Source organism: Amphiprion ocellaris, chromosome 3 (assembly GCF_022539595.1).
Source record: "Amphiprion ocellaris isolate individual 3 ecotype Okinawa chromosome 3, ASM2253959v1, whole genome shotgun sequence".
Classification (NCBI taxonomy): domain Eukaryota; kingdom Metazoa; phylum Chordata; class Actinopteri; family Pomacentridae; genus Amphiprion; species Amphiprion ocellaris.
The window spans coordinates 9,630,531-9,657,954 of NC_072768.1; the positions used below are offsets into that span (position 1 = coordinate 9,630,531).

At 40.1% G+C, this 27,424-nt stretch overlaps 3 protein-coding genes across 5 annotated transcripts; 1 reads left to right on the forward strand and 2 right to left on the reverse strand.

Annotated features, from left to right (window-relative positions):
* Positions 1–667: 667 nt before the first annotated feature.
* On the reverse strand, positions 668–6,629 carry fkbp4 (FKBP prolyl isomerase 4). Its single transcript, XM_023275383.3, has 11 exons — positions 6,187–6,629; positions 5,575–5,719; positions 5,340–5,482; positions 5,080–5,200; positions 3,942–4,098; positions 3,358–3,448; positions 3,167–3,250; positions 2,895–3,080; positions 2,555–2,698; positions 2,018–2,113; positions 668–1,902 (listed from the first exon to the last, which is right to left on the reverse strand). Exons 1-11 carry the CDS (start codon positions 6,283–6,285, stop codon positions 1,801–1,803), a joined length of 1,368 nt encoding a protein of 455 aa, XP_023131151.2. The 5' UTR covers positions 6,286–6,629; the 3' UTR covers positions 668–1,800.
* Positions 6,630–6,949: 320 nt separating this feature from the next.
* On the forward strand, positions 6,950–19,528 carry ddx11 (DEAD/H (Asp-Glu-Ala-Asp/His) box helicase 11). 2 transcript variants are annotated; one of them, XM_023275378.3, is made up of 28 exons: positions 6,950–7,044; positions 7,404–7,546; positions 7,646–7,861; positions 7,971–8,057; positions 8,180–8,316; positions 8,407–8,464; positions 8,582–8,689; positions 10,414–10,501; positions 10,640–10,842; positions 10,980–11,054; positions 11,339–11,416; positions 11,495–11,541; positions 11,914–11,993; positions 12,128–12,169; positions 12,254–12,321; positions 12,411–12,449; positions 12,554–12,692; positions 13,234–13,368; positions 13,452–13,564; positions 13,647–13,719; positions 16,542–16,645; positions 16,755–16,904; positions 17,773–17,841; positions 17,950–18,050; positions 18,144–18,228; positions 18,334–18,409; positions 18,507–18,661; positions 18,767–19,528. In XM_023275378.3, exons 2-28 carry the CDS (start codon positions 7,418–7,420, stop codon positions 18,797–18,799), a joined length of 2,688 nt encoding a protein of 895 aa, XP_023131146.2. In that variant the 5' UTR covers positions 6,950–7,044; positions 7,404–7,417; the 3' UTR covers positions 18,800–19,528. The 2 variants fall into 2 exon arrangements, with proteins under 2 accessions (XP_023131146.2, XP_023131145.2); XM_023275377.3 differs by having other exon boundaries at positions 18,507–19,528.
* wash1 (WAS protein family homolog 1) lies at positions 18,450–27,128 on the reverse strand. Of its 2 annotated transcripts, none has more exons than XM_023275379.3 (11): positions 26,977–27,128; positions 26,308–26,448; positions 25,214–25,325; positions 24,956–25,102; positions 22,581–22,717; positions 22,346–22,481; positions 22,053–22,248; positions 20,845–21,015; positions 20,547–20,705; positions 19,983–20,051; positions 18,450–19,896 (listed from the first exon to the last, which is right to left on the reverse strand). In XM_023275379.3, the coding sequence occupies exons 1-11, from the start codon at positions 26,982–26,984 to the stop codon at positions 19,754–19,756; spliced, it is 1,419 nt and encodes a 472-aa protein (XP_023131147.2). In that variant the 5' UTR covers positions 26,985–27,128; the 3' UTR covers positions 18,450–19,753. The 2 variants fall into 2 exon arrangements, with proteins under 2 accessions (XP_023131147.2, XP_054864423.1); XM_055008448.1 differs by having other exon boundaries at positions 19,983–20,054.
* Between the last annotated feature and the right edge of the window lie 296 nt (positions 27,129–27,424).

Below are 27,424 nucleotides of genomic sequence, written 5' to 3' on the forward strand. Positions count from 1 at the left end.
AGACCTGGAGGATCAGATCAGCTCCTGCTCATCCCCGAGTAAAGATGACTCTGATATGTAGAGACCTAGAGGCACAACGTTGCATTAAGCAAATATTTGATCAGATTAATATTTTTTGTTGTAGTATTCCTCCTGTAAAGATGGAGAGTAAACTTGAGTGCCGCCTCTTAAATAAACAAAAAAATGCTGTTTATAGTGCCATGTCATGCCAGTTGATGTTTTACAACTGCTGATTTTGCCTGATAAGACGCACAAAATAAAAAGAATTTTCCGCAAAGACTCACTTCAGTATTCTTGCTTAAATTCTTTTCCTTATCAAACCTATTGCTGGAGTTTTATGTTGATTAATGAAGGTCTCGACTAACCATTAAGGCTTCAAACCAAAAATCAAACATGTACATTTTTCTGTTTGTCATGAATAAACAACTAACACATTAAGGAGTATAAATATATCTCACTTAATTCATCCGATGACATGCTGCTCTTTGTATCCGTGTGCATTTTGCAGTTTCTCATTGTTCTTCATATAAGTGAGCAAACATTTTTATCCTCCCTGCCGTTGGTTCACGAGGCTGGCAGACAGACTGGACAGAAGGGGAAAAAAGTGCTACATGGCAACTGGAAAGTGTGAGGAACAGATACACAAATCAAGAATATCACACCCAACCAAGTTCTAGCTACTATTTATTATATCCTTCTGTCAGGAGTGACCAAGCAGTGACTTTTCCCAACAAAAGACAAACACAGCCCCATTTTACATTAGGATTTCCTGCTCCTCTCTGCAGATGCTGCTGCCTAAAGTGTACAGGGCGCACATCTTCCTCATGGCGTACAGTCTTAACCTGAATCTGACAAGCTGAATATGCACACTTTCATACAACTATTTTTTACAGTAAATTAAGACTAAGACTTAACTGTGTACTATTTGAGTGTGTCCAGGAAAAGTTAACTCATGTCCTTTCTACTGTAGCTGCTTTAAAATGCACATATTCCAGTTAAGTAATCAGATGTAATCATCATTTTGAGAACAATACAGAAATCACAAGCACAACACAAGGAAAAAAAAGTAGTCAATATTTCCCCAAAAAAAAAAAAGGTCAATATTTCCAAAGTAAAAGTGAACAGTCCTGTACCCTAGGGGTTGTAAGGGAGCTCCGTCTTTAGACTGAGAGAGAAGCTCTAAAAGTTCGACAGCTATTCCAGACTAACGTTGCATTACTCCACCTATCCACAGTGCTGCTACATACATACTTTGGGATACAGGCACTAACATTCAGAACACATCAGATCTATGCACACAGCCATCACAACTCCAGGAATTGATCAGTAGGCCCATGAAAGGAGGCTTGGATGGATAACAAAGACATGAGGGGGGTTCTGGGACAGAAGGTAGTGCAAGGTGAATGGTCTAGCCCTTGACGGGTGAAGTTCTGAAATTCTGCACCTAACGCTTGGGATGCACTTTTTTTTCCTACCCAAATTGCTGTGAAAACGTGCACAGTTTGAAGCTGTTGGCTGAAAGGGTTCGGTGGGGGAGGCAGCGTCGCGGCACACTATTCTTTTATTAAATCCACATCCCGCCGTGCCACTGGCTGGGGAAGCCTCGCCCGCACAGCTAGCTGCCACAGCAAAAAAGCCCGGACACAAGGAAAGCCGGCAAGACGTGCCCAAGGTCAGTGCTCTCGATGATACGCTCATTCACACACATTTCATATACACACAGTCACACCTTAAAACACAAATGGCCAAAGTTACAAAAGTCTGAAGTACAGATGAGCTGCATTTCAGTCGCATCTTCATCTACGCTTTCGCTTCACCGGAAACTTCCTTTTCTCCGTTCTCGATCTCCATCTCATCGTCGGCGTTCTCCTTTCTCTCACTCTTCCCCTTATCTGCTTCTTTCTGTTCAGGAGCAAGGACAATCCAAATCAGCACCTTTTCACTCAGACTCCTAGACAATCGAAAAATATGCACATCCCACCCTCTTGTGGCTGTTGTAGAAAAGACAATCCTTCACCTTTGAATCCCTCTCTGCAAATTTCTGGAACATGTTGGCATAGATGCGTTTATCCTTCTCGTGTTGTTCCTTAATACGTTTCTGACAAAGGACCACCTGGCAAGATATAATGAAGGAGACATCAGCATGTCTCATTATCAGCTATAACATAAACACAGCGGCATCCAAAAGACACATTGTACACTGAATATCTTTCTTTTCTTTTTATAGCACTTTGACCAGATTTATTCCTCATTATTCCATGACAAATTTGATATGAGCCACAGAATAATTACAAATGTGTTCAACTTAGGCTTTCACAGAAAAACATTCAAATCTTTTCCCCGAATTCTACTTGGACAATAATTAAACGTAGTACCCACTGTCGTAATAAACGAGCCCAGAGCAAATATGGTAATAAAAATCACTCAGTGAAACATTGAGCCATTGTGTTTCGGGCCAATGCAACACAGCCAGATCTCATGATCAGATTGTCATGATGGAAAAACAAAGGAAAAGGCAAAACCAGTTTGTAAGTTGCTGAACTTAGCGTTGTACCTGGCTCTTGGCAGCCTTGTTGGCAGGATACAACTGAAGTACTCGCTGGAAATCATCTCTTGCTCTGTCAAACTCCTTCATGCCAAACAGTGCCTCTCCCCTTCGGAATAAAGCCTTCTCATTGGATCCATCTAACTCCAGAGCCTATAACGATGAACAGACTACAATTAGGTGTTTTTACTATTTGATCACACCGACAAACAGCACTTAAAGTAAAACAAACCCATACAAAAGACACCTATACAATCTCACATCTAAAACCTGCTGAATATTGAACGGATCATTAACAAACTACTGTCAAATGTGTCAAGCTTAAACAAAAACATAAGATATATGATACCTTGTCACAGTTTTCCAGGGCTTGGTTTGGCTCCTGTAGTTTGAGGAAGCACATGGCCAAGTTCAGATGTGCAGCCAGTTGCAGTGCCTTTGCTTTATTTTCATCCTCTGGTGACAAACCAGACTCATGTTCCAGCCATGAGACGATCCTTCTGTACTGCACAGACGCCTGCTTGTATTTTCCTTCCTGAGGCATAGAAAATCATCATCACAAAACAAGTATCAGTTGGTCACAAAATTAAGACATAACTGCATGCTTCTTAAAAAACATACCTTAAAATACTGCGTTCCTTTCTCTTTTACAATGACGCTTTGCTCCAGTTTTTCTACTGTGTTCATTTCCCATGATTCCTTAGCCTAAAAATAGAGAAGGGGAAAAAAGACATAAATCAGTTCTTTGAGGAAAAAACACTGACATGTAATTGGACTAGTTAAGTTTGTTACACCCGCCAAGATCTGCTTACCTTCTCAAAAGCTGTCAGCTTGATCTTGTACTGCAGTGTTGCTCCACCGGGAATGTTATACTTTGCATTTCCCGCATTACCAAAGCCGTACCTAGAAATCAAAGACACACATCATGAAGGCCAGTTTTCTGCATCTAAAAGTCGCAAGGGTTCTCTTGATAGAAATTTTGTCATCTGTCCAAGTGTGTGAGGGTTCATGTGGTATTCTCTGTGGATGTCTACATGCGACCTAAATTTTGTTGATAACTTAAGACTATTGCAGTGTGCTGTATTGCATACTAGCATACAAAGACAATTCTATATCAATTTAAGTGTTTGATCGTGTCACAAGTTTGGATTCTTGTAGTCGATTGTGATGGCAAAATGTCATTGTTGCCGTCATATAGAAACAAGGCCCAAGAGGGGATTAATCACATATAGCAGTGCAGCTTTATTAAACTGAGGAAACATTCTGCAAAGAGTTGTATGGCAGATGTTGAAAAACACTATCAAACCGTTTAACAAAAAAAGCTTCATGACTCTTCTAGGACTTTATTACAAGAACATACTAAGCAGACAAGTTTATTTAGTGTATGTGATCATACTTAGACTTAATAATGAAGAGCGCCTCTTCTCCCTGCTCCATAGCCATGATGGCTTTCTCCACTCCAGCTGGCAAGCCGAGATTCTCTCCGTCTCCAACCTCAAACTTCAGTTCTCTCTCGTCAAACACACGCCCATCACAGGTACCCTCCAGAGTAACTGAAAGAGGTTGTAAAATGTTGCCGTTAGCTTATGTCACGAATCAGACTCTTGATTTTAAGCACAGATCTGATGATGTACAATTCACTGACAGCTCTAGGAAAGAAGCACCTGGAGACAAGAAAAGGTAAACTGTCACTTTTTAAGGATGCCTCAGAAGTTGACCTGTAATGGTGCAGAATGCAAAGTTGGTGTAGAGAAATTACATTAATCTCATGAACTGATATTGGCAGTGTAGATTTCTTAAAAAAACAAACCAAAACAGATTAGTCTGTTAGAAACTGCAGGTCTATATAGATAACACTGATTGTATGCAGCAGAATTGGGATTTTTGTGCATATACACAAGCAAGCATGATAGCAATTTCATGACATGAATATATGTGGCTGAGGGATCTACGTGCTGAAGTCAATTAAACTCAGCCTCTAATTAAAAAAAACAAAACAAACAATTGAAATTGCTCTATAGGTGTTGACCTTTAGTGTCAAATTTCAGCAAATATTTAAAATATGCGTTTATATATTTGCACACATTTCTACATTAATTCATCAACTGCTAAGGCCCAGCACATCTCCTTAATCTCAAATCAAATACATTTTTTAAAAGTTCACTCTTTGTGTATTTGCATGGCTCAATCCAGTCAATTATGTAAAACTGTAAAAACCTCTGAAAATACACCCTCAAATACTTAACAGTTATCATTTAACATGTTGGTTTAAACTTATTAAGGAAAGTAGACTACTGTGTGTTAAAGCAATGTCATTCACAATTTATACATTATTGCACAGAGACTCTGTTCAATGCCTTTTCCCGGCAAGCAGGGAAGATTAAAATTGCTCTTACCTAAAAACATAAAGAAAATATTGACTCAATTTTCCATGATGGAAACAAACAAAGCTTAATAATAAACATAGTAATTACTATAATTTTTAGATTTAATGTGAATGATTTCTGGCAATTTTGAACTTGTGGTATTTCTACCTTCAACAGAAGCTCCTTCGTTAGGCTTGGAATAGCCCTGCCCTTTGGTGATAATGCGTCGAATGATTCCTCCATCCTCGTCATCAGTCAGGTCCTCACCTCGAAATTCAAAGAGTTCCACCTATAGGTGATGCAGACATCTTAATAGCTTTACACACCAATAAAGGATAAACATAAATTGCACTTTAACCACATTCCCATGAATACGGTTCAAAGTGTGAAACGGACAACCAAAATAAACTGATGTTGCTGACATTTACCTCAAAAATAAGAGTGGCGTTGGGAGGTATCTTAGGTGGGCTGCCTGCAGATCCATAGGAATATTCTGGCTTACAGATAAGCTGGCACAACTCCCCCACTTTCATTGTGGCCACACCGATGTCCCATGCCTTAATTACTTGTCCTAAAAAAAACCAAAGAGATCTGATTAAAATCACACCGGCTGTGCATGAATGGCAGGTGAATGTCCATGTGTCCGTTTGACAGGAGACCAACCTTTGCCCAACTCAAAGGAAAACTTCTCTCCTCTGTCTCTGCTGGAGTCAAAGTGAGTCCCATCCAGAAGTGTGCCAACATAATGTACAAACACTTTGTCACCAGTCATGGGCAGCTCAGTGCCTGTGCCCTCCCTTTTGACGAGCTATGAAACAGACAAGAGAATTCATAGACAATCAGTATGCAAACAGAAACACAGCCTGCAGCGTTGTACTTTGCACCATACGAGACAGAGCTGCCAAATTATTCATTGTGAATGAACGTGAGCTGTAATGTCTCATTCAAAGCCCAATGTGTGTTTGTATCCGCGCTACTTTCCACATTAGCCTTGACAGTTCTTTCCACAGGGCTCCTGATCCTTCTAGAAATGTAGATGGATTAATAGCAAATTAACTATACATTATTCACACTGGCAATGTGTTAACTGTGAAACCACTCTCATTAAAATCGGATAAAAGACGTGGTGGTGTTGTCAGCACAGTAGTTAGCTTGCGTTAGCTGTTTTAATTGACACTACACGCGATAGCCTAGCTACCGTTAGCCTAGCGTAAACAAGCAGCGAGCTAACCACACAGCTAGCCGGATTTAGAGTACCACAACACTATCATTTACCTTCAAAACGCCCCCGTCTTTCTTTGGTGTGATGTCTTCTCCCTCCATTTGGATGGTGTGTTGTCCTTCACTTGTCTGCTCCTCTGCAGTCATCGTCATGAAGCAGATTACCCCCTCCTACTCTGACCTGCAGCACAACCCGAACTAACACGGACTAACAGTGCTGACGGCTAGCGCTAGCTACTCCTCAAAGCACGTCAAGTGCTGCAGGCAACAACCCGACCAACGTTAACAGCGGCTAGCTAGCAGATGTTAAGTTAGGGCTCTCCGCTAGCCTAACTTTCCTGTGACGGCTACTGCAATCAAAACACAGCTTCCAGCTAGCTGTGCAAAACCTCTGCTAGCGTTGTGCAGCAGTCACACTTGTGTGAAACAAAAATGCCTAGCCTCACTGAAGCTGCTTCTAGTCCACGTTGTCTGGCAGTGTGGCATCTGACAAGCGCTTAAAGAAGGGCAGAGAACTTTCCAGACAGTCTAGGAGGAACCAGTGGGATGAGCCCGCGTAGATGGCGTTACATCTACTGTATAAGCATGTACCGAGAAGGCGGTGCACACAAGAACAGCACAAATGCATATTTTATATCAACTGTAAGCCACTACATGAAAAACAAGACTGTAATTATTTCTGATATATTGTAATAACCATAAAATGTGGAGACAAAGGACAAAATTTGGCATTTAATTACATAGCTCCGTCCACATAAATGTTGCTGTATAATAAAACATGCGCTCCTTGTTGAATCTTGCTCCGTATTGGCCAGATGCTGTGGCCACTTCTGTTTGTTGGCGCGGTTGTTGAATAGCTAGGAGCAGGCTATAACAACTCCGACCAAAAAGTCTCTTTGTGGGATATATATAGTAAGTATATAGCAACGATATATGTGATGATTGTGACTGGCAAGAGGCAAAATGCTTCAGACAATACGGGGACTTGAACTGGCTGTAAATAAGCTAGCTAGCTGCGACTTTTACTGTCAACACGACCAAATAATTCAAATGTTAGCTGCCTGACACAAAATTAACGCGATTTGAAAAGATTTTCAACTAAATGACGGTTAATTTCTTGTATTAAATAGAGACACCTGATTGAGGATTTAGAAATTGTTGTTTTACGGGGGTCTTTGGTGGTAGACAAAACATCACTATCAGGAGTTAATACAGGCTAGTCTAAACACTCAATTGTGTATGTCTCATCCAACCTTTATGTTTTCTTTCAGGAGGGTTCACAAGGATGGAAAATGGCAGGGCCCAGTTTCCATTCCCTTACCAGCCTTACAACATCCAGGAGGAGTTTATGCAAGCCTTATACAGTTCCCTTGACCAAGGCAAAGTTGGCATCTTTGAAAGTCCTACTGGAACGGTGTGTATGTGAACCAGTGTATGAGAGAGAAATCCCTGCAGAAGTTGTCAGACTTTATCCATAACTTTGTTTTCGATACACATATTTATGTTAATCCAGGGCAAATCACTGAGTCTGATATGTGGGGCGCTGAGCTGGCTCACAGATTACGAGGAGAAGAAGAGGCAGGAGGCTGCTGCTCTGTTGCAGGAAGGAGAGACGACTCTTTCCACTCCTGCCGCTCAGTCGTCCACCACCGGCTCATCAGCAGAGCCAGACTGGATCACTGACTTTGTTCAAAAAAAGGCTGAGCGTGATTTGGTGTCAAAGTTGAAGGTGAGAGTGTCAGTGAGTGAATTTCAGATGTAACCATGCATTCAATCTCTGGCAATTTTGGCTTTTCGCTGGCTTAACTTTTGATTATTATTGAATGTTTTTGTGTCAGGAGGATGAATTGAAGAGAAAGAAGAGGGAGGAACGGTTAGAAATGATCAGAAACAATGTTCAACTGAAGTATGCACTTAAAAGAAAGGTAAGCCATCTTTCACAGCGGTATTTTACAGAATTCAGGCCTGTGAATTCACTCAAAAATTCCAATTACAGTAAGAAACTGAATACTACTGAATAAAAGAATTTGTGTATGTGTGTCTGCAGAGCTGTGAAGAGGATGAGGCATTCAAGTTGCTTCAGCTCAGTAAAGAGGAAAAGGTTGAGGCACAAGGAGATCAAGAAGATGAGGAGCTTATCATTGCAGAATATGAGAGTGATGATGAGGCAAAGAGCAAAAGCAGGTGGGAATGGTCTGAGTATCAGCTGTATAAACTGTAATTATCAGAGTAAGAATCTGAAATGAAAGGATGTGTCTTTGCTCTCGTGCTCAGATTCTTTGGAGCTGAGGATGATGAAGATGATGACCTTGTCGAAGAGCATGTTACCAAGGTGGGTGCGTGACAAAGAAATTTTACAATACAGCTGCAACAATTCATGTCTCACTGATATAAAACGTGAGTATCATGCATTACCCTGATTTGAAAATGTTTACATGCCTGTTTTTAGATTTACTACTGCAGTCGTACTCACTCCCAGCTGGCCCAGTTTGTCCATGAGGTTCAAAAGAGCCCCTTCAGTAAGGACATCAGTCTGGTCACACTGGGCTCACGACAGGTATGTGTCACACACACATACACACACATATCTGCACAAAGACAACCGGTAAGGTTGATAGGAGTATATTTGGTTAAATCCACAGTAGATATTTACATGATGAATGAGCTGAGATTTTTTTTTGCATAATTGTGTTCATCCTGTTTACTTATTTGTTTAAGAAAACGTGATATGCTATGAGTTTGTAAAAGAGGATCTCCATGTTCCAGTGTCTCTTGTTTTGCATTGTGTAACCCAGAATACTTTGTGAACTTTCTGGCAACTTCCTTGCAAGACCGTCTCTCATTTCTCAGAGTACTTAATAGCTTGACCTTTCTTCATCATGAACTGACATTTGAAATCCCTCTGGCATTGATTAAACCCCTAAAAACGCATTTTGATCGTACTATTTACGTATTTAGAAGTTACTTCCATTTATATAACCCTTTCATGCCTAAAAATGGCTTAGATTTAATTCTACACCTTTGTTTCCTTCATTGTGGGGACATTATGAATATGCAAATTGTTCCCCGCCTCTATATCCACCCACATCTCAACTACTGGTCTGCATCTTGACCATACTTGCTCACCTTAGACTCTGCTTAAACACTGTAAAACTACTCTGTGCTCTATGGTGGCAAGTTGTAACACTGTAATATTTCAACCACACATGTTCAAGCTGTAATTATGTAGAAAAACGGTGATACAGAACGCCCAATCCGGCAAGCTGATTTTTTTCCTTATGCATGCAATGTATGAAACCTTGACTAGTGTTGACTGCATGTGTGGATTATCATGTCTCCTAGTATACAAAAATACACCATGTAGACAAATATTTAACAGTGATAAATGCAGATTAAGTACTTTACCAAAACTCAAATATTTTTCTTTGAATGCTTACTAGTTATCAGAAAATAATATTGCAAGATAAATCAGAATCAGAAAAGCCTTTCTTGCCAAGTGAGTACACACAAGGAATTTGACTTGATGTACAGAGAGCAGTGCCTAGCAACAACAGACAGTAAAAGAATAAATAAAGAATTCTAAATAAAAATGCGACAAGTATAAGAAGTATAAAAAGTACTGTTTAAAAGTAAGTGTAAACAAAGTATTGTGTAAAACAAAAAAAAGACACAAATTTGCTCCAACCAAGGTAATAAATTAGAATATTATTTAAATTCCAATATTGCACATAAAAGTAAATGTTTGGAAAGTAAAGTCTGGTACTTCAACAAATGCACATCTTTAATTTTGAAAATGCTTCTGGATTTTGACAGGACAGACTCTCAAGTAGCAATTAAAGTCAGCGCCAGAAATCAACCAAGTAAATCCTGTATATGACAGAAGCTGAAAATACTGCTACCAATAGCTGCATAACAAATTTGTAGTTTGTTCTTTGCCACAGGCACCTAGACGGGTTCAAAACAATCTAACCATGTAGGAATAGGTAATTTCTGTTAAACCAAAGTGCAACTTCCTCAAGGTATGCATAGCTTTCTTACTTGTTTTTTTTTTTCAAGTATAATCACAAAAATGCAATTACACGGCTTCAGATTTTAAATAGAATTATGAAATACAGCGTGTCAGAGAGAGTAGCTTAGATCTACATTTCAACACTTCCCACACAGAAATATATTTGACATTGTGCTGGAACTAGTACTTGTATCCAATCAGGAAAACATAATTGCTAACCAGGCACTCTGACACCGTTTGTCCTGTTTTCATAAAAATTCTGTACTTGGCAGAATCTGTGCATCAACGAAGAGGTGCGACGCCTGGGCAGCATCCAGCGCATTAATGACCGCTGTTTGGAGATGCAGAAAAACAAGCACGGTGAGAGCCACAGAATCACTGATCAAACAGAAGTTAATTTTAATGTCAGGCACTAAAAGTGACCGAAGGTGTTATTCTGTTGTTGTTGTTTTGTTTTTTTCTGAGCTAACCGCTTTTATCTGTTCTTCTGTTTTGCAGAAAAGCAGCACCATGACGAGGGTGTAAAACGTAAAAGAGGCCCAGCAAAGAGTGTGTGTCCTTATAATAAAGCTTCAGCGCTGCATCAGATGAGGGATGAAGTTCTGGGGACTGTCCACGACATAGAGCAGCTGCTGAAGCTGGGCAAGGAAACGCATTCATGCCCTTATTATGCCTCACGCCTCGCTGTTCCCCCCGCTCAGGTAGCCCAGCCCTGCGTGTCATTACTTTAATCTGTTGCTGTCATCTCTGTTGAGAAGAAATGCCTTGCTTTTATTAGTTTTTAATTTATTCATTAATTCCTTTCAGAGGATTTAAAATTCATTGTGTGTGGTTGTAGTTGGTGGTGTTGCCCTATCAGATGGTGCTTCATGAAGCTACAAGAAAGGCAGCAGGGGTCCAGCTCAAGGGACAGGTACAATTACATGTCTTTTTTCATCACTGTTGATGCTATTATAGATTGTCTGCCTTAGCAATTTAAAGTGTTTGAGGCTAGAAATACCCCAGTAATTATAAAAACACAATCTTTCATCAGTAGGGTAACCTCTGGTGCATAGGGACACAGTAATAGTATTTCTGAACACGTCAGGATGATTGAGGGGTACTTGGGACTATACAGGTTGCATGATAACTACTCCACTCAGCAGTTTTAACATGCATTTTTAAAAAATGTGTGTTTTGTTTTTTGTTTTTTTACAGGTGGTAATCATAGACGAAGCCCACAACCTTAGCGACACTCTCTCCTGTATACACAGTGCAGAGCTCACTGGAGCACAGGTAAACGGTTGCGAACACAATAAGCACAAAATTGAGGTTATTTGTAATTTCACTTGTTCCTATTTAAATTTTCTGCAGCTTTGCCGTGCCCAGTCCCAGCTCACTCAGTATGCTGACCGCTATAAGTGAGTCTGACAGTCTATTTATTGACTTATTCACATATTTAATACAGGTTTTACCTTCTTTCTAGGGGTCGACTGATATGTGTCTTTTTCAGATATGATACCAATGCCAGTTTTTAGGAACTGACAAGACTAATTGTCATTTGCAGCAAAAACAAATAAAAATTGCAACTCTAACAAAAAACTCAGTTTAAATGCCTTTGTTTGTTTCTATTGTACATATATTTCATTTAAAGAGGCTTTTCAATGTTTATCCAGAATGCCCAAAGCCAATTTTTAAATGAATGAATGAATGTTTTGTGGAAAATCAGTTTTTAAAAAAAGTAATTGCTATTGCTAAATATCTAATTGCTATTTATGTGTTGCCCACATCAGGAGCAGACTGAAAGCCAAAAATCTGATGTACATCAAACAAATTCTGTTTGTGATTGAGGGTCTTGTTCGGGCCTTGGGAGGTGAGTGTCTACAACTGTTTTTTACTGAATGATTATTGTCAGTCTGCAACAAAGTTAGCAAGGAAAATGGCTGAACGGTGTAGTCAGCTGTTATATCATCACTGATCTTTTTTTGTTTGCTGTTTTCCCTGCAGGTAAGGTGGGGCAGAACCCACAGAGTCAGACAACACAAACAGGTTTGTCAATTGTAAACACACCAACGCACACTAATACACGTTAAAGTAATAACTGCTAATTTGAAGCTGTTGTTTTCCTTTCAGGAACAGAGATGCTTACCATTAACAACTTCCTCTTCAAGGCTCAGATTGACAATATCAACCTATTCAAGGTAGCCTGTTTTATAATGCTGTTAAAAATCAAAGTCATGACAACAAAATACACACTCTTATATTTCTGTCAATGTCATTCTTACTTTAGTTACAAAGATACTTTGAGAAGAGCATGGTCAGCAGGAAGGTAAGTGTTTAATCTGTATGTACAATTTGCGCCGTATAGATAGAAACTACATTTCTGATGAACTGTTAAATTAAACCAATACCACCCACGTCTCCTCTGTGCAGCTGGGTGGCTTTGTGGAGAAGTATGCAGGCTCAGGTGTGATTTTACACACCCAGAGCAGCTCCAACAAGGAGAACCGACGCACAGAGGGCTTAAATCGCTACCTTCAGAACCTGCAGAGCAACCAGAGCTCTGCACCAGGTCAGATGTTGCTTCTTCCACCCAGAAAATGCAAATTACATCCTCATTGTTGACAAAAACTGAATCGTATTCAGCACCAGGAATGGCTCACCGTGCTCAATTTCAGCAGCAGTTACTAAAACATAGTCACAAAAGTATAAGATGTGTTGGAGATTATTTTCAGCTTTGGAGTAAGTACAGTTGGAAACAATACAAGCTAGAAATGAAAATATCACTTCCCACATTTCCTTCTTGAAACGATCATAAAGCATGCATGTTTTTATAAAGCAACAAAGCTAGTGGGTTGCTTAAATGAAAACAATAAGCAGGACCTAAATGTCTAGCTGCGCTGACAGATCTTTTTTTAATTTGTACTTGACATGTATGCACAGACATTATTGTTTATTTATCAGCATATTTCTGGCTCCCACATCCAGCCGTGTCTCCACTGTAGCATGATGCAAGACATGACACAGCAGACAGCGTTTTATATCTCTACTTGTAGTGATTTGTTTTTCTGTCGTCTATAATTCATGTGCTATCCCTTCAACGTTTTGTGCAGTTCCTGCAGCAGGCCAGCAGGGGTCTGCAGAGTCAGAGAAAGTGCTGTCTGCATCTCCCATGATGCAGGTGGAGGGCTTCTTCATGGCTCTCACCAACAGCAATACCGATGGCAGAGTGGTGGTGCACAGACAAGGTATCATTTTAAAACAAAAGGCACAAATAAAGGACAATAACGAAGTGCTACAGTGTAAAATAAATCTTTTGTTTCTCATCCAGGCACTTTGTCCGAGAGCAGCGTCAAGTTCCTTCTGTTGAATCCAGCAGTCCACTTTGCTCAGGTGTTGAAGGAGTGCAGAGCCGTCATCATTGCAGGAGGAACCATGCAGCCTGTGAGTAACTCTGAAGCCACTAAAAATAAACCGAGCCGCCGCTGTGTACGTTTTTTTTCACTCTAAAGGATGTTATATGTAGGTTTCAGACTTCAAACAAGAGCTACTCTTTGCTGCCGGAGTGGGAGAGGAGCGCATCACTGAGTTTTCCTGTGGTGAGTGGCCCATTTTATAACACTACGGTACTTTGTGGAGTTTCTTCTTTTGTGTTTTTTATAATGCATTCTGTCTTATTGATGTATTTATCAATATTTCTGTTTGGGGTGGTATTTGATAAATATAAAATTCTTGAGTCAAGTGATACCAGCTTTTTAGTGTGAGTTCTCATTTTCCACTGGGTTATGCAGACTGATTAGGTATGTCCTGAGCACACACCTGCTTTAAGTGAAGTAAGAACTGACTAAGAAGAGATGGTGAAGGAATCTAAACCATGAATTATTTGTCCATCTGTTGCATAGACACTTTATCTTATAAAACACGTACTATTTCTGTACTCGGGACTCACAGAATTTGTTTCATAAATAATATTGCAGAGTCTTAACTTTAGTATTTAACTTCATTAGATAAATGTTATAATGCTGTAAAATAATACTGCAGGGTCTTAATCTTAATATTTGAACTTTTTTATACTCAGAGAGAAATTAGTATGACATTTGTAGAATAAATGATACTGTAGAACCTTAACCTTAGTATTTAACCATAATCATATAAATGTATAAAATAAATGTTACTGTAGGGTCCAAAAATTTGAAACTTCTTCAGTAAATTTGCTCATTTATTCATCTTATTTCTCTGTTGGAAAGTTCAATGTCATTTTAATTGTACGGACATTTGAGCATCACTCAAATAATCTTAGTTCACTATTTCAACACATAAACAAGACAGTCTTATCTGTGTTGTATACTGCATGTAGGTTATATACTGAAAGAGTAATACTCTATTGCAGGGGTCACCAAACTTTTTAAACCTGAGAGCAACTTCAAGGGTACTGAGTAGTACGAAGGGCACCTTGTTTGATACAAACTGCCTCAATAGTAAACTTGTGCCATCATCTTTAAACAATAATAATGAAAATAATATGTAAAAAGACTGATCACATTTATGTTAATTATTCCTTACAATAATTATTAACAACGATTTCCACAACAATGATGGTAGGAAACACACACACACACACACACACACACACACACACACACACACACACACACATACATATATAGAAATCTGTTCCAATATTTAAAAGTCAGAGGTATCCCATCTCTGAAACTTTGGTAAATATCTTTCTTGGCAGTTTTGTATGAATCAGCATATTTGCAGCATTTTGTTCAAAATCACACCAGTTACATTTCTGTGCAAATTATCACTTGTAACATTTTTAGGAAATCATTAACTGTCATCAAATCATGCTTCATTTGTACAAACTACCACCTTTGTAACATTTTTGAACAATTCATGAACTCTGTCCCATGTTTGTACAAATTATCAGTTATGTAAGAAAAAAATCAACTCTTTCACATTTTGAAATGAATCCTCTCACATTAGTACTAATCACCAGCATTTTTCACCAACATTGCAACATTTTTAACAGATCATGACAACAAATCATTACATGTTTTCAACTAATTATTTTTCACATTTTTGTGTAATGGCACGGTGTTTTGAATGACAACATGTGTTACCTCTTTCTTTGTCTGTAAACGTGTGTTAGTGGGAAGCCTGGCATTGCAGAGCTTATCATGTCTTACCTTTACCTTGCAGCTCACAGTTCAGATGGTTCAGTTTCCCAGTGATGTCCGTTAAAAATGCAAGGGCAAGAATCCACTCAGTGTCCTCAAGCAGCAAGGTGTCTTCCCCTTTGCACTGCATGAACTCTTTGCTTTTGGCCAACAGTGACAAAAAAACGCTGCAAAACTGGTCTCCTGCTGATCCATGGGGTTTCTGTGTGTAGTAACAGGTCACCATGTTCAGCTAACAGCTCCTCCAGCAGCACCTTCAATGTCCTGGTTGTTTGGCTTTGGAGTCATTTATGATCTTCAGACAGGAGTCATCACATGATCAAATCCGGCCACTTTTGTACATACATATGTCCTGCTGGTGAATGATGCAGTGGTAATGTAGAAATGTTGGGAAGTCTGGATCACCTCTGTATCGTACAGTGAAGCCTGCATGGCGACCCGTCATGGAGGAGCCCCCTCCGTCGTCACAAGCTTTTCTAATGGTACACTGTCCTCCACGAAGAAACTTTTCGCCGCGTAATAGATGTCAAAGCTGTCTTTAAGTCTCGGGCTTTTCCTGTCCGTAGTCCGCATACAGTCTATGTGCTACCAGGTGGCTAGTTAGCATGGAAGCTTTGTAGCGGCTAAAGTAGCGTCTCTCCACATTGTTCCGCTTTGCCGACGCAATAGTCGCCCCGCAAATAGGACACATTTATCTTTCACTGTAGTCAAAAAGAACTCTTCCTCCCAGTCTTCGTCAAAATAGTGTTTTCTCTTTCACTTGTCTGTCATGTTTTGGGGTAAAAACCACATCTACCTTCCCAAAGTGTCTGCGCCCGGAAGCTTCAGCAAAGAATGACGTGGTGGTTTGACATGCGCAGTGAACTTTGACTCGGACACGGTCAAAGTTCATTTACACCGAAGACATTTTTTTTTTTTTAAATTATAATAAATATTGTAATTTAAAATCTGCATTAATGTAAGTATTTTTGATTTAAAAAGAACAGCAACTATAATTCTTTATAAGGAATTTCATTGTGACTAGTGTTATTTTTAGAACAGGTGTGGTGGGCAACTCACATGGTCTCTGCGGGCAACCAGGTGCCCGCGGGCACCGTGTTGACTACCTCTGCTCTATTGTATGTGGCACATTGTTTGGGCCTAATAATTTCATTTGATCATATAACATGATTTTGTTTGCACTGCTGTATTTAAGGCAATATTTTAATCCAGTCATTTTGCCTGGTAACCTTCTACAGGACATGTAATTCCTCCCGGGAACATTCTTCCCCTCGTCTTATGCAGCGGCCCATCTGGTCAAGAGCTGGATTTTACTTTCCAAAACAGAGACTCTCCTCGCATGGTAACAGACAGTGTCCTTTCAGAAGGTTCTTGCTGTAATTGCATTAACTGTCACTGTTCTTGTTGTTGGCAGAAGATTTGCTGCAAATGTATTTCTGTTTTGTCCACAGATGGATGAGACCGGGCGCATTCTCTCCAACGTTTGCAACGTGGTCCCTGGTGGGGTTGTGTGTTTTTTCCCCTCTTATGAATATTCGAGGCGGATAATTTCTCACTGGGAGGCCAGTGGTGCTCTTGCTCGATTGGCTAATAAGAAGAAGGTATGTCAACTATATACAGTCATGGAAAAAATGATTGGACCACCCTTGTTTTCTTCAATTTCTTGTTCATTTTAATGCCTGGTACAACTAAAGGTACATTTGTTTAGACAAATATAATGATAAGAACAAAAGTAGCTCATAAGAGTTTCATTTAAAAGCTGATATCTGGCCCTTTTCCATGGTTTTCTTGATAATAACCAAAATCACTCCAGTTCTTCCATCAATAGCTATGGCATTGTACTGCCATAAACAGCTTTTAGGATTCCATGTATTCTTTTCTATCTGTTTTAGTCACATGATACACAGAGGAGCTAGTACTTGATTGCATAACCATTGTTTCTGATGGGCTTGTTTTTTCTTGGTGTAATGAACGGCTGTCTTGGAGATCTTCAGTTTTTTCGCTACCTGTCTCTCATTCATGCCAATTTCCAGCAATGCCAAGATGTCTGCCTTTGTGGCTTCACATAATTCGTTTGTTTTAGGCATTATGTGAGAGCTGACAGCTTCTGAGTTGTGCTATGACTTGAATATAAGCAGGAAACCACTCCAGGCCTTTACATGTGCAGTGCTGCTTATGACATGAAATGGCCTCTTATATATCCTGAGAATACAATTAAGCTTAAGCATGTCAAATAGGACATTAAGTATTATGGAATCAGCTCTATTTTTGTCATGTTCATTATATTCTTCAGGCAATATACCTTTAGTGGTACCAGGCATCAAAATGAACACGAAATTGAAGAAAACAAGGGTGGTCTAATAATTTTTTCTGACTGTTTTGCTAGAATGCAAAACCACAGCTCTTACGGAAGTCAATCATGGAGTAGTGTTTGAGGAAATCTCAAATCTATCCCAAACACTTCCTCAGATCTTCCAGGAGCCAAAGAAGGCCAACCAGGTGGAGCAGGTGCTGAGTGAGTTTACCCGATGTATCCAGGTAAAACTGACACTGCAGACACACAGGACCTCATAAGCGAACTTTGACAATGTAGTTACTATGACATTCTTTCATCACTTCGAGTGAGTGGTTGTCTCTTTATTTTAGAGGTGTGCTCAGGATGGAGGAGGACTCACTGGAGCGTTATTGTTCTCTGTAGTTGGGGGAAAGATGAGTGAAGGAATAAATTTCTCTGATGAGTTGGGCAGGTTTGTATAATTCAAGAGCACAGCTAGTTGTATGCCAATTGTATTGTAGCACTAAATGCTACGTTTTGTGTGTATTTGTACATGTAATAACAGGTGTGTAGTGATGGTGGGAATGCCATATCCTAACATCAAATCCCCAGAACTGCAGGAAAAGATGTCATATTTGGACAGACACCTGGTCAGTCTCTTTACTATTTCATAAACATGAGAAGACTAAAAATGTGAAATCAGATGAAAAGGTGAGATGTAGCTCATTGTCAAATGTAAACTTTTTCTGTTTCAGCCTCACAGTCAAGGAAGGAGCCCTGGACAAGCACTAATAGAAAACCTCTGCATGAAGGCTGTCAATCAGTCAATAGGTAATGACAGAAGATACAATAAAAATAATTATTCTGAAGCTGTAAGATAATAGACAGTAATCTTTAATAATATTCATTTGATTTTCTCTGGCTACAGGAAGAGCTATTCGTCACCGTGGAGACTATTCCTCCATCGTGTTGTGCGACAGACGTTACTCTCGGCCTGGTACGCTCTCTAAACTCCCCACATGGATCAAAGACCGCACTAGCACACACACGACTTTTGGTCCTGCTTTTGGTGCCTTGCGGAAGGTGAGAAACAAAAGCTATTATGTACAGTATGTGCACTCAAAACACTGCATCATGACAAACACTTGAAATTTATTTGGATTTCGTCTGTAAATTACTCTTTCCTAGTTCTTCGTGGAAAAGAAGCAGAAGCAGCTGTAGTTTCCCTCCCAAAGGGAACAACTGACGTTTCCCCAAGTGCTCAACATTAAACTTTAAAGTCCCATGAGGCCCAGGTTGGGAAGAATTTGGAGAAAGTTGAAGTGCAACAGCAGGGAAATTGAATGTGCTCTAATAAAAATACTGACAGAGATGTTAAAAGTTCACAACCGCAGCCTTTTCATAGCTGCATTATGTTTAAATTCTGGAACATTTTTGCGCCCTTGTGATTGCTGCTGGTTCAACCATCAACCGGGAAGTTGGTTTTATATTTGCTTTAATTCACATTCCACCTTTTAGATGCTCTCTGCATCTTGTTCTCTGTTTCGTCCTGATAACATATCTGTTGAGCTGAAGAAATATCTGATAGCAAAGACTGAAGAGGCATTGTTTTCCTCAGTTTGTCAGTCTGGATGATGGAAAAGAAAATAGCTTCTCATCTATTTTTAAACGCAGTATGTTGAAATGCATTACTGAAAGAGCTACTACACAGATATCAGGCACAGCACTGGTGTAGGCATACATGTGACCGACTTACTCTTGGAGTTTTAAATATTTCAAGAATTCACTGGCGAGTGTCGTGATTAAAAGCTTGCTTGCTAATCAGTTCCATCATTTCAATGAGTGTTCCGATGATCCGTTGTATCTAATGATAAGCTTGTTTAATTTTATGAAATCATTTTTACTAAAGAATGAATATGATCAATAAATGGTTTTATTATTTGAGTGTAAGTGATGTGATGTGATGTTTAGCTGTCTAGACAAACTACTGCGCTTATTTTTAGTTGCATTATGAGGTCATCTATTGCTCATTTCACACTGATGGATTTAATTTATACACTTTTTTCACTTTTTCTGATATTTTAGGTGATCAGAACAAAGTCTTTGTACACAAAATTATCAAAAGCTATCAAAAGCCTTCAGTATCCCAACAGCTACCGTACACTGTTCATAATGTTATGCTTCCCAGTCGTCATCATCTGTTGCTGACTGTGGGGCGGGAAGTGGAGGGATGACGTCTGACATCCTGGCAAATGCGCCACCGGTGCCAGAGGGAGCGTCACTCGACTCCCCACCTGCTGGACCCTTACCAGATATACCTGCACAGAGAACAAAGGATATGATGCAAATGTAGTCACGGATATTAGTATTCTTAATCTCGTTTGACATAACAGGGATTTCTCACCTTTTCTTCGCATGGCGAGTTTATTGAAGAGATCAGACATGAAGTCTCCACCACTAGATGCCACACCGACTGCTGAGAAACAAAGACGGGGTTACTAAATTGTAATTGGAACAGTGAACCGTTTCAGTAATTCCCAAGCACGTCACAGAGGAGAGTGTATTACAAGACCTTATCTAGTTATTCGTTCAAAGCAGCTCTCTTCAAAAAGGAAATGTTAGGTCACAACCGGGTCAGCCGACCAGAAGTGAAGGAAAAGATATGCTGTCTAATATTAGGTCAGACAAATTAAAATACAAATGCAGCCAAGTCAACCTTTTAATGAGGCCGGCATAAAACTAAGGTCACAAAGCCATGGACTGTGATGATAAGTGTGTTACATGAACACAAACCCTTTCATCCTAACACACAGAGTGACACACTCTATAAATGCATGGTGGAATGCTAACTAGGCGCTGGTCACGCTCTGCTTTGATTGCACGACTCTCTCGTCATTGTTAAAGCTGCATCGTGTAGCTGTTAATAAAACATGGGCAGAACCACAACCCCACTTCAACAATCTGACACCTTGCTCTTGCTCCTTTTGCTTCTTCTTCTCCATCTTTCGCTCCTTGACGTTGCGTAACTTGGCTTTGCCGATGCCACCGGCGTTGCGGATAGACTCCAGCAGGTTGGCACGGCCGTCTGACGGCTGGACCACCTCGCTGGGAGCGCCAGACACGGGGCCTGCAGTTAGAGGAGACAATCAGTCAGTGTCAATTAGGGCAATCTAATTTCAGTGAGAAAATTGGGAACAGGTTTACACCACTTTTAACACACTGTCAAGTTCACTTATATTCCTCTTAAGTCAGTTAATGTGACAAACCTGAACTCTGCACCCGTGAAGAGTTTGTGGTGGTTTCTGCGGGAGGCGGGGGTGGAGGAGGTGGAGGAGGGGGAGCTCCTGCGGGAGTGGGAGGAGGGAGGGCAGGCTCGGGGGGAGGAGGGGGAGGTGGAGGAGGAGGAGGTGGTGGAGCAGTAGGCTGGATCTGAGTCCCTGAAACGAAGACATAAAAAAGTCTCCATCACAAACTACAGTAGAGCACATTATAGGAAATTATGTGTACAGGGGGTCCTCGACTTACGTCAGAGTTCCATTCCTACAGTGTGATGTAAGTTGATTTTAGCCATAAGGTGTAACTCCAGCAAAAATGTAAACAAAGCCGTTAGGTGCATCACGTTATGATCAGTTCTTCAGAAAAGTCATGAATACCAACGACTTTCATGCATGTATAAATGATTTTACAAGAAGATAACAGAAAATTGTAACGGACTGATATTGTTGTTGATCTTTATTGTTCAGTTTGAGATTTAACTAATGTCAGTGAACGTACCATGTTTAGTTAGCTCACCTCTGATTGGCTGAGAGTCAGCAGTAGTGTGTGTGTTGCTCTGTGCAGTGTCAGTGTGTGTGTCGAGTGAGAGAGAGCCGGGAACGGTGGCTAATTCTGGAGCAAAGTTATCGGGTTTTTGTAGTTATGTTGGCATTGGCTACGGCCCACAGTAGCCTGTGTAAAAGTTCAATAAACGACCGGAGATTAAGATGAAGTCTCACTCATTCATAACAGAGGGTCACTACAATATGTTGCACTGTTTTTACAACTTGACTGATGTTCGTCAGTGTTTCGCCCTGTTCTGAGCAGTTTATTATATCTCATTTCACTTCCATGGAGATGCTATCAGAAGAGTCTGACTTAAGCTTGGGAGTCATAATGAAGGGCAAAAAGTTTGCAAATGCAGCACAATCCAAAGTGGTGTACACCCGGAGAATGTAAACAAATCCATCTTATTGCGCTGTGTGACGACGTACTCGTCCGCTCTGCTACTCAACTAGTTCCACTTAACCAGTTCCGATGTAATGCCAAAACGCCGTAGGTCGAGGACGTTGTAAACCGAGGACCCCCTGTATAGGTTTTATTTATATGGCATCTGTCAAAGTAGGTATCACTAAGTGGCTCAACATATAGAGAGACAGTCTAAAAGCAGTAATTCAAATAGAGAATCTAAACAGGTGTTCAAGGTGTGGATATGTACCTGATGTGTTGCTCTCCTCAGAGAAGGATGGCAGCTCGGGGATGTTGTGCGTTGGTCCCGACGGGGCGAATCCAGGCCCGAGGTCTGCACTGTAGGACAGATCGTCTGCGATACCTGGCAGGTCAGGCAGGTAGGATGGTACATCTATCTCGGGCACCTGACCCAGGTCTGGCACATAGAAATAATTCTCTGCTGTCTGTTAGAGAGAAAAAAATATCAAGATAACTCATTAAATGTATGACGGCCAATCCTGCATGTAAAATACGTCAAATTAACTCTAAGTTGAGAGGTACCTGTCTCTCCAGTTGCTCTCTCTTTGTAATGGACAGCGGAGCGTCAAATGGTTTCTCTTCTTTTTCTGTCTCGAGTGTCGTGTGTGTTTTTGTCACTGCTCCCGCCAGAGGATCAAGGAACACATACTTCTTATATCTTTAAAAACAACACACAAATTAAAAGATATGCGGAAAGATTTAAATCTAATCAGTGCTTACAGTGGGCATCTGTGTGTTTGCGTGTGTGTGCACTCACAGATTCTCTGTGGTATTGAAGAGCAACAGAGAGCTGACAGATGAGATGTTACGTGGCAGACTGCCCAATCCCTCTTCTGTCTCATCCTCAGACCTCTTCTTATTGCTCACACACACTGGGAAATACATTAGCTTCTCCTGAAAGGAAGAAACCCAGACAGAGAGTGAGAGGGAGATCGGTAAAATGTCAACTAAATCTTGAATAAGGCAAATCAAAAATGCCACCAAAGTGCTCTTGCACACAGATGCATATGTGCACCGCAATACTGCAATAATAATATATGGTTGGGGACACTGCTTCTGGGGGGATATTGAATAATGCATTTCTGCAGCAGAAAAAATTGCCAGCAGTGTTTTCATTTTTCTTACCCTTTCACAAACACACACACACACACACACAAACAAACAACACACTTGCAAGACCAAGCACACACAGCAGAAAATACTAGTTTCCCTAAAGTTTCCTAAGATAGTGAAGCAAAAACTGTGGTGTTTGCTATAAATAATGCAGGAGCTTGTGCTGAGCCGGGCACATCAAAGCCACTTGGGGAAAAAAACAATATCACACATTTACATCAACGTCTATTTTCACTGTCCAGTGACACTTGTACACACCACTTCTGATATCCTTCTTAATGCATGAATAGCATGTGACAAATTCAACTGTGAATTTGACTCATGTGGAGTCAGATCTGCATCTATGGACATGACTGATTGACTATGAAAGGAAAGGACGTGTCTGTTCAGGCCTTAAGTGCAGATTTGAAACACTGCAGTACATTCAACTAGCGAAAAAGCTTGCCCAGGCCTGGAAGTTTACCTAGCAAAGCAGAAAATATGGCAGCACTAAGGAGATTATAAAAAACATGTAAAACAATCATTTTAATTAATGTTAGGAGTATACTATATCCAGTTAAAAAAATAAATATTCCACAAAGTTTTGAATTTGTCAACTAAGGCTATTTTAACAGTTGAATAATCTAGTGATTACTGAAATTATGGACTGTTTGAATTATGAATTGCAAAATTACTCAATGGCTTTAAAGCATTATATTTAGCTTAAAGTTATTTTTAGGCATGTGCAAACTACCAATAAAGACAGTAAAGTTGCTTATATATGTGTGTTTATTTGGATTGCTGCTAGAACACTGTTATTTTGATGCCAAGCTTTATTATAATAATAACTTTATTTATTAGCACCTTTAAGAGCATTCACAAAGTGCTTTTACAGATAGAACATTAAAAAAAAGACAAAAAGTACAGAATGGATAGCTAATTAAACGCTGGTTAAAAGGATGACACCACACAAGGGGGTTAAGAGAAGCTGAAGAGAAAATAAAAGATAGAAATAGACTAAGATCAGGAGGTTAGAAAGAGGGACTACAAGCAGCAAAATTTTAAAAGGGCAGAGTGATAAAAGAGAAATAAAAGAGAATTTTACTTGAAGGTGAGTCTATAAAAGTGGGTTTTAAGAAGTGATTTCAAAGAAGTTACTGATTGGGTGAGAATCCTGAGGTCATTTTAGTTGAGACAGGGCATATATTTCATCAACAGTGAAGCATCCTAGCGATATCAGATGCTCCCATTACCTCAGCTGGCTCCTTTCCAGTGTGAGGGAGGAGCATTTCCAGCTCCTTCTGGATATCTGAGCTCTCCACCTGGTCCCTAAAGGCAAACCTTGACAACTTGCAAAGAAAGCTAATATACTGCAGGCTACTTGAACCAGCAGTTCCGTTCTTCCGGTCATTACTCAAAGCTCCGGGTCAGAGTTTGGACGTAGATGGAGTGCTTTATCTTCAGGCTCAGCTAATACCCACGGACGCCACAGTGACAGTTGACAATGGAAACTGTGAATATGCTCTGGCAGAAAGAGGTGGTGGTTCCCATTAATACAGACGGGGGAGACTGGAGATTATGGAATAAATTATCAAGGTATCACATTGCTCATCCTCCCCAGGAAAGCATATGCCAGAGTGCTGGAAAGTGGTAGATTGTGGATCAGCTCTTAACTGCATAAATATTGATGGGATCATGGAAGTTTGCCCAAACAGTCAGCATAAATATAAGAAGTCGAGACCTGAGGCCAAAGCCCTGATGTCCTTAGAAGCTCAGAAGCTGTAGGACAACTCCCAGTTTTCAGGATATAAAGCATGCAAATTAGATTAATTTCATCTATATTTATCCTGGTTGTGTACCTGCAATTTCAGCAGTATGAGCTGTTCCTCAAGTTTATATAACCTCTCAAGTTATCGCAAGACATCATCTGTAGAAAACTTTGTGACACAGTGGCTTTTAACAAGTCACATTTTTTATCATTGCTCAGTCAGAGAAACTGCATGTCAAAAATACTTTTTCTGCATTATGTTTATATCTCACCTGCAAGGCCTTCTCATCAAAAGGTCGAAGCTTATTCTGTATCCTGTGTCTCGGGCGGGACTGTGAAGAGGGGTCTGTGGCCCCAGTGAAGATAGAGGAGTAGTCCTGAAGTCGATCAGGGGCTGGATACTTGGCACTGGAGAAAACCTATACACATAAAACAAAAAAAGATGCAATTTTCCACTTATCCTAACCATTTTGTTGTGTAAGACTCAAAATATGTAAAGCTTCCCTCCAAAGTGAAAGGTGCTGTGTTACCTTAGTGGCCTTCTTACTGCCTTTAATCTTGTCAACACGGGCCTGAGCGAGTCTGATGCGGTCAGTGATGCTCTTCAGCTGGTGGCGGTTCTTCTCTACGCTCTCAGACACCCTGGAAGGAACACCAACATGAATGTGAGTACATGCACATCCACACATAGAGAAAAATATGCTTGACATTGTGATAGTTCGTCTTTCTGTGAAATATATTGCGATATTAGCAAACAACCTATTCCGCTTTTACTTCTTTATATGCATACACTGTGCAGGGTGCCGGATCCACAGAATGAATGGACATAGTAATTGGAGAGTCTTGCATTTAATAAAGATGATGTACTACACAGCTGTTCTGGCTGTTGCATTCCATTCACCATGTATCATCAATCATTTAATTACAAACAGATCTTGTCTATTGCCAAGACAAATCTGTCATATTTGTCACTGCAGCTACAGGATATACTTCTCCCATGGTCAGGGTGCCAGACAGGACCATCTGTTCAGACACAGGTGTTATTTGTTAACTGCGCAATCCATTAAATATGACAAAGATTTTTTGGGACCAGCACGGCATATTTGCAACAGATGCTGTGATACCAGCTCCCAATCCATTTGGTGGATGATTAAAACCTTTTTAATTGTTGTTTTGTGGTTAGAAAGCTTTTGCTAAGTGGCCTTACTTGGCTTATTCTGTGCTGCAGAATAGTCAGACTATGTGAGACTGTATTCGACTAAGCTAAGCAAACACCACTGGTGAGCACTTCACTAAGTTATGACAAAAAAATCTTTGACTTTTGCTTTAAAATTTGTGTTATTTTGGACATTTGATAATCTGAAAATGTATTAAATGAAAATAGCTTTGCTCCAGACCTAAGTGTGCCATGCTTTTCATTTGTACAAACTGGTGACATAAAGACACGTTCCAACCATTGGAAGTTACCTCAGTCCTAGATGATTTATTTTACAATCTGAAGCCATATGTTACAAAAAAAATCCTGTGAAGCAAATCCTCTTGTTTGTCATCTGCACAGGAAATGACAAACTCTATGCTTAAGTGTTGAAGAAGCTGCCACTGTGAATGTGTGTGTGGAGCTTACCTTCTGAAAATGTCCGTAGATATGCTCTCCAAGTACAGCAACGCATCTGTAATCTGTTGCACAGCCTCCTCTCTCCTCAGGTCCGGCTGGATGAGAGGCACTGAGTACACCTGGCCCTCCAGGCAGTGCTTCTCTGCCATCCTGCAAAACAGAAACACAGCAAAGTTGAATCAAGGCTGTTTGCTGCAAATATAGGCTCTGATCATGATTTTTAAGGTTAATGTGGTCTTCTTTATGGGTCAGTCTGCATGACAATGTAATCTCAATTCAATCTGGAAATCAAACTCTGATGGATCTGCACTGAGGGAAACGGTAGCATTTTAATATTTCGCTAAATTTAGTCGACATACTGATGTTTGAACACTGTCTATTACACACGCCACTCTTCTCATCTGACTCTCACATGACGGTGCTGAAACATACAATTACTGTAATGTGTATTCTTATTTTCTGTTTCATTTAATGTAAATCAGCTCTGATTGCATCCTTAAAACCGAAAGCTCACAGATAGTATACCTGAACTCTAGCTGTGTACTAACAAATATATTCCAAATGAATTATCAATGCAATGAAATAAATGAACGTTCAAATGAAAGCCTGTCAGCGCTACAGAAAGAAAACCCGTGACTGTACCAGTTTAGTGGCATATTATACTGGAAACAGTCTTACCTGACCATGAGTGTGGTTTACTTGTTCACGGTCACAAAAACGTTGTTTAGTAGAAGCTCTGGGTTAGCTTCACGGTTACTTGTTTAGCAAAACAACGGCTCCACACTTCCGCATCCGCGTAGCACGTGACCACAGCGAAATTACAGTGTTGCGTTCAGGTCGTCTCAAAAATATCTAACCTTCGCTTGAACGCACGTAAACTAGCTCGGCTTCAATAACGTAAGGGATTTGTTAACACCACAGCTACACAAGACGTATTAAAACACCTTTTATCATGGCAACACTAATTGATTTTTGAAATACCTAAACAATAGGATATAAAAACCATAACTTATCTTATTTCATGTGACTTTTTATGTGTCATTAAATGCAGCTTCAAGGAAACTTAACTTTCGGTTCTGAGCGACCCTATCTTCGTTTTTATGTTTTTTTGTTTGTTTTCAGAATT

Excerpts from the sequence above, each read along its gene's own strand:
- fkbp4 (XM_023275383.3), bottom strand. The coding sequence starts at position 6,285 with ATGACGATGACTGCAGAGGAGCAGACAAGTGAAGGACAACACACCATC. Across the intron at positions 5,483-5,574 it reads TTCCTTTGAGTTGGGCAAAG|GACAAGTAATTAAGGCATGG; the intron begins GTTGGTCTCCTG and ends GGTTTTTTTTAG. Across the intron at positions 1,903-2,017 it reads TTGCAGAGAGGGATTCAAAG|AAAGAAGCAGATAAGGGGAA; the intron begins GTGAAGGATTGT and ends GCTCCTGAACAG.
- ddx11 (XM_023275377.3), top strand. The coding sequence starts at position 7,418 with ATGGAAAATGGCAGGGCCCAGTTTCCATTCCCTTACCAGCCTTACAAC. Across the intron at positions 12,450-12,553 it reads AGAGCATGGTCAGCAGGAAG|CTGGGTGGCTTTGTGGAGAA; the intron begins GTAAGTGTTTAA and ends TCCTCTGTGCAG. Across the intron at positions 12,693-13,233 it reads CAACCAGAGCTCTGCACCAG|TTCCTGCAGCAGGCCAGCAG; the intron begins GTCAGATGTTGC and ends CGTTTTGTGCAG.
- wash1 (XM_055008448.1), bottom strand. Across the intron at positions 21,016-22,052 it reads TGAGGAGAGCAACACATCAG|GGACTCAGATCCAGCCTACT; the intron begins GTACATATCCAC and ends TCTTCGTTTCAG. Across the intron at positions 19,897-19,982 it reads ACTCGCCATGCGAAGAAAAG|GTATATCTGGTAAGGGTCCA; the intron begins GTGAGAAATCCC and ends TTCTCTGTGCAG.